Here is a 6,000-nt window from a genome sequence, read left to right as displayed (position 1 = left end):
TCAATTTTAGAAAAAATATTTGTACCTCTTAAAATATGATGAAAATCTTCAATGCGAGGAATTGGGTATCGATCAGGTATCGTCTGCGCATTCAATCTTCGGTAGTCTCCGCAAGGACGATATGAACCATCCTTTTTCGTAACAAGGTGCAAGGGGCTTGACCACTGGGAGTTTGATGGACGAATTATTCCATTGTCAAGCATAAATTTAAATTCCTCTTTAGCTATAGCTAAGCGTTTTGGATCGAGCTGTCGTGCCTTTGAATAAACGGGTTGACCATCAGTCGTAATAAAATGTGTAACACCATGTTTAATTTCTGTAGGAAAAAGTTAGGTTTAGAAATTTCGGGATATTTCGACAGTAAATAGAAAATTTTTATGGATTTATTTAATGTGGTTACTGAGTAATCACTGGAAATAGCAGCGACAGCACACTGGACACAAAGCTGTGTTACGCCATCAATTAATTTTTTCTTATTTATATCGATAAGCAATTTATATTTGTGAAGAAAGTCAGCTCCTAAAATACCTTTTGTGACATCAGCAATTATGAATGGAAACTGAAAATCACGACGTAATCCCAAATCAAGAGTTAGCGTTTTTATGCCATAAGTGGAAATATCTCTGCCATTAGCTGCGAACAGTTTATATTCAGTTTTACATTTATTCTGTGAAGTAGCAGGAATTATGCTTACGTCAGCTCCGCTATCAATAAGAAAGTGCAAATTTGATCTTCGGTCACGAACGAATAAACGAAATTTGCGACAATCCTTCATATTTTCTGCAGCAGCGTTTGCCGCTGAACCTACTGCAGATTCGAGTTTTCCTGGTTTTTGAAATCGTTTTTTACCCAAGCACACGGAGGTTTGCATTTCTCTAGAATGCATTTTGCTCCAAAACGAAAGTGATAAAAACAAAATTTGCCGGTGGGGTCATATCGTTTACGAGATCGGCTTCGAGATCGTGAACGTGAATTACGTAAATCCGAGTCCCTGCGTCTTGAGCGAATGGTTATTTGATCAGTTTTTTGTTCAAGAAAGGTAATTCTTTGCAACAAATCATTTGCGGGAACGGAAGGAGCATTAGCACTAAATACTTCTGGTTTCCGATTCATATCACTAATTTTATCTGCCATAGACGCTAACTTGGTTACATCTTCATCACTAACTAATAATATATTTTTTATTGAGTCAGGTAGCTTCTCCAGCCATAAAGTTTTGATTAGATTTTCAGACACATCTGTAGTAGCAACTGATCTCAATTTCTGCAAAAGTTGGCTTGGTTTCATGTCTCCAAGTTCGATACCAGTAATCAAACGTTTAATCCGTACATTTTCACTTTCTTTGAATAAATGTAATAACCTAATTTTAGCATCCGAATATTTTGTGGCACTATCGTTCGTTACAATGTCCCAAATACTTTCGACGAACTTAGGTTCAAGCTGTGAAACTAAATAATTAAATTTCGTTTCTTCTGAAACGATATTACTAATTTTGAACTGAGCTTCAACTTGAAAAAACCATATTTCTGGTTTATCAATCCAAAAAGGAGGTATTTTTACACTCACCTTCTGAAGCTCCGGTGACTGCATCGTATCTTTCATAGCAGTTTCAGAAGAGTCATTTGTTGACATTTCGAAAACTAATCAGGGTCACCACGATGTAGCCTTGGCTACTAATGTTTAAAATTAATTTATGACTAGTAACAGCATGAATTATAAACAAATAGCTAAGTTATTGCATTTTATTTTCCAGCTATCGAAATGCGACGCTACGAGCAACGTTTTGAAACCAAAACCTCGCAATCAAGAATCAGAACTAGAACTAATTGCCATTCAGCATAAAGAAATTTAAATATAAATATGAACTACTTATTGCCATTCAGCATAAAAGAAATATAAATATGAATATTAACAAAATATTAAAGTTAATTTTATAAAATAATTAAACACATGAACAAATATATGAAATAAAAAATAATTATTTCTCATGCAATAACTGGGCCACTACAAACGCGAAGAATGTTAAACCGGTCGAAATTTATCGTCAAGTGACAGAAGTTTACGGTGAATACGCGATAAGTGATGGAATGGTGAGAAAGTGGGTAAGAATGTTTAATGCAGGTCGAACAAATGTCCACGCCGAGGCTCGGAGTGGTCGGCCTTCTGTTGTCACCCATGATTTGGTAAGGAAAGTTGTTGAAGCAATTCATGAGAACAGACGCTTCACAATGACAACTCTTTCAGAGGCATTTCCACAAATTTCACGTACTGTTTTGTTCGAAATTGTGTCTGCCCGCTTGAATTATCGCAAACTGTGTTCCCGATGGGTTCCAAAAATGCTCACTGATGTTCACAGAACAAAGCGACTTGGTAGTGCCCTGACATTTCTCACGCGGTACAGTGATGAGGGAGAAAACATTTTAAACCAAATTGTGACAGGTGATGAAACTTGGGTGTGTCATTTCACACCAGAATCGAAACAACAAACGATGGAGTGGAGACACACTCATTCTCCGAAAAAACAAAAGTTCAAAGTGACAATGTCATCACAAAAAATCATGTGCACTGTCTTCTGGGATAGGAAAGGCGTTTTGCTTACTGAATTTCTTCCCAGAGGTGAAACCAATAATGCGGCACGATATTGTGAGACTAACAAAACTAAGGCGTGCCATTCAAAACAAACGAAGAGGAATGCTCAGTAAAGGAATTATGTTGCTCCATGACAATGCTCGACCCCATACGGCTGGTGTCACACAATCGTTAATTCGACAGTTTCATTGGGAGCAGTTCGATCACCCGCCGTACAGCCCGGACATGACGCCGTCCGACTATCACTTGTTCCTGCACATGAAGCGCGAGTTTGGTGGCAAGCGCTTTGGATCTGACGATGACACGAAAAATGCTGTGGAGTCGTGGTTATCGAAACTGGCGGGAAGTTTCTTTGACGATGGTATACAAAAACTGGTCACCCGCTATGACAAGTGTTTGATCATTGGCGGAAACTATGTTTAAAAATAGTTTAAGACATGTATTTTCATGTAAAAATAAAATTGGATTCGAAAATATTGTTTTACTATTTTTTTTTTTTTCAAAACTGTACTTAGTTTCCGAATACGCTTTGTACATGCATATTTTTTTTTTAACTTTCATCTTTAACTATGTGGCATGTATCGCATTTTCGTGATCATTACTGCATTTATATAAAGTATATGTTTTCAAACATATATTGAGTATATATATACATATATTGAGTATATCCGAAGTAATATTACTACGGATAATTGTTCAAATTAATTGTAAGAATTAAAAAAGAGAAGTATAAAAGTTAATAATGCTGGAGTTATATATATATATATCATAATATAAAATACTAAGATGAAAAAAGTACGTAGATTTGACTTAATCACAACAATACCTAATCGTTTACAATTTGTTCTATGTATATGATTAACCATCTGAACACAAACGCTGCAATCAAAATCGTAAAAACAATCTTGTATTTAGCGTATGAAACACTCAATCGATTTTGAGGGCAGCTAAAGGTCCCTCCTCATCAGGAGAAAAAATACCTAGAAAGAAGAAAAATAAAGGGGGAAGGAGTCTCAGAAACACGTGGTCCTTATCAGCACTGCACGTGGTAATAATCGGATTTTTAATCAGAGTTAAAACAATAAACAGTAAAATCTTCTCGAAAATGCCGGTTTAATAGCACAAACTAGACTAGAAGAGAAACACGCTAATGTGACAATCAAAATCGTAAAAACAACCTTGTATTTAACGTAAGTATATTGAAACACTCAATCGATTTCGAGGGCAGCTAAAGGTCCCTCCTCATCAGGAGAAAGAAATACCTAGAAAGAAGGAAAATAAAGGGGCCCCTTTATTTTTCTGCACTTTTGCCTTACGCGATTTTCGCCCAGCAGAGTGGTCTGAAGAGGGGAAATTCTGGAAAGCTTCTTTTGATGCCATTTTCCTCTTGGCGTCAAAAAATTCCTCCCGAGGATATGGCGATTTTTCGCGATTGAAGATGGCGAAAAAAATTGTGCCGCCGCTTATCTGAGTTTTCCTGAATTCTCTTTTCTTGATGTCAACAAGTAAGGTCTTTTGTTATTCAAGGAAAAACACGTGAACAATATTTGTTTCAAAGTTATGCCGGATATCACGGTACTTATAACAAGTCGTGTTAAGGCCGAAATTAAGAAATCAATCAATTATGAAACATCTGTGCAAATTTCTGCAGAAAACGAGGTTAGATTTATAAATTTTTCTTATGCGTGATACTTACTAGTATTAATGATGTTTTTATTAAGAATATTAAATGTATATCAGTTAATTGAAAACTATTCCCAAGACCTTGAATAACGTTTCCCAAACTCTTAAATGTAAGTGTAATAATAGTATATTCATAGTTCATGAATAGTTGTTCTAAATTACTGAAATAGCAGAATTCGGGAAACATCTGGGTAAAGCCAATTTTCTCTCATTAATATTAATTAGTGTCATAGAATATTTTATGCTGCTAAAATTTTATCAATTTCATCAGGCTATGTTTTAATGTTTTAATATTTTAGCTTTTGTAATCAATTTTTAATAAATATTGGAATGTTAATTTTTTTAATACCTTCCATTGTAAGATATTAAGGATACCAACGGCTGTAATATTAGAAACATCAGTAATACTGAAACATTTTAATATAAAATGATGCTTTTATAAGAATTTATATTTAATTCTAAATTTTCATTTGAAATTGCTGAGTTTTGGGTTTAAATTTTAAATTTGCATGTATATTTAGTCCTTAAAAATCAGTCATTGTGTCAGTCCATAACATGTGCCTTAAGTATATGCATTAGAATTACAGGTTGATCTTTGGATTATGGTAACTTGGCGATTTTTTGGCGAAAATTTGGCGACCAACACTGCTACAGCAACCCTCTATATTTTTTTCGCCGCCATTTCGTCTTCACGAAGTAAAGACATGTTTCTTTTCTTTTTATTTACTGAACACTTTTTCCAACACTCTACTAGCCGAATTACACTTATGCTAGAAATTTTATGTAACAAAACTGCTTAATCATGACAAATATTAACTGCAAAATTGGGAAAAAGTGCACAATCGCAAACTCCTTGCGCGTTTTTCCGAATAGCACATACACATAAACCATTTACACGTCGACTTATTTTTACTTAAAAAAATCCCAGAATTGCACAAAAATGGCATTGCACACACTCGTAACTTTATCCATGTACACTGCTTTTTTCTCATAAATTAGAAAAATTTCACAAAAATGCATGAAAATTTTGTGAATCTTTAATTCCAGTAAAAAGAACATATATGAAATTACCTGATCGCGAAAAAGTATATACCCTTTCCAAAGATGAACATTTCCACATATAAAATAAACAAAATATCCAAAAACTTTTACCTCTAAATTATCTATTGTATTATAAACGTCACCAACGAATTCATACTGCAAACATTACAAATGGTTGCAAATACTTAGTGTCAAACATTTAAATTATTTCCATACACGTTTACATCAACTGAAACGTATACCAAATTCCTACAAATATAAAATTCACAAAATAACTATCATTTCATTAAAATATCACTAAACCATGTACACGTCGACTTATTTTTACTTAAAAAAAATCCCACAATTGCACAAAAATGGCATTGCGCACACTCTTCACTATATCCATGTACACTGCTTTTTTTCTCATAAATTAGAAAAATTTCACGAAAATGCATGAAAATTTTGTGAATCTTTAAATCCGGTAAAAAGAACATATATGAAATTACCTGATCGCGAAAACGTATATACCCTTTCCAAAGATGAACATTTCCACGTATAAAATATCCAAAAACTTTTACCTCTAAATTATCTATTATATTATAAACGTCACCAACGAATTCATACCGCAAACATTACAAATGGTTACAAATACTTAGTGTCAAATATTTAAATTATTTCCATCCACATTTACTTCCACTGAAACGT

The 6,000-nt window shown here is 34.0% G+C and overlaps 1 protein-coding gene across 5 annotated transcripts in view; it reads left to right on the top strand.

Moving 5' to 3' along the window:
* The first annotated feature begins 3,824 nt into the window (after positions 1-3,824).
* The window catches only part of LOC118205680 (membrane-associated guanylate kinase, WW and PDZ domain-containing protein 1-like), a 53,993-nt gene continuing 51,817 nt past the window's right edge, over positions 3,825-6,000 (top strand). Inside the window, exon 1 of one of the 5 annotated variants that reach the window (XM_035377976.2) lies at positions 3,825-4,248. In XM_035377976.2, the coding sequence (XP_035233867.2) occupies positions 4,150-4,248 (99 nt within the window). In that variant the 5' untranslated portion in view covers positions 3,825-4,149. The remainder of the gene's footprint in view (positions 4,249-6,000) is intronic. The other 4 variants (XM_085809059.1, XM_085809060.1, XM_035377978.2 and 1 more) reach the window with 4 other exon arrangements.

The sequence above is a fragment of the Stegodyphus dumicola genome, chromosome X2 (assembly GCF_044657685.1).
Source record: "Stegodyphus dumicola isolate Sdum_Otavi_A_Nest chromosome X2, ASM4465768v1".
NCBI classification, from domain to species: Eukaryota; Metazoa; Arthropoda; class Arachnida; order Araneae; family Eresidae; genus Stegodyphus; species Stegodyphus dumicola.
This window is presented reverse-complemented; position numbering and strand designations above follow the sequence as displayed.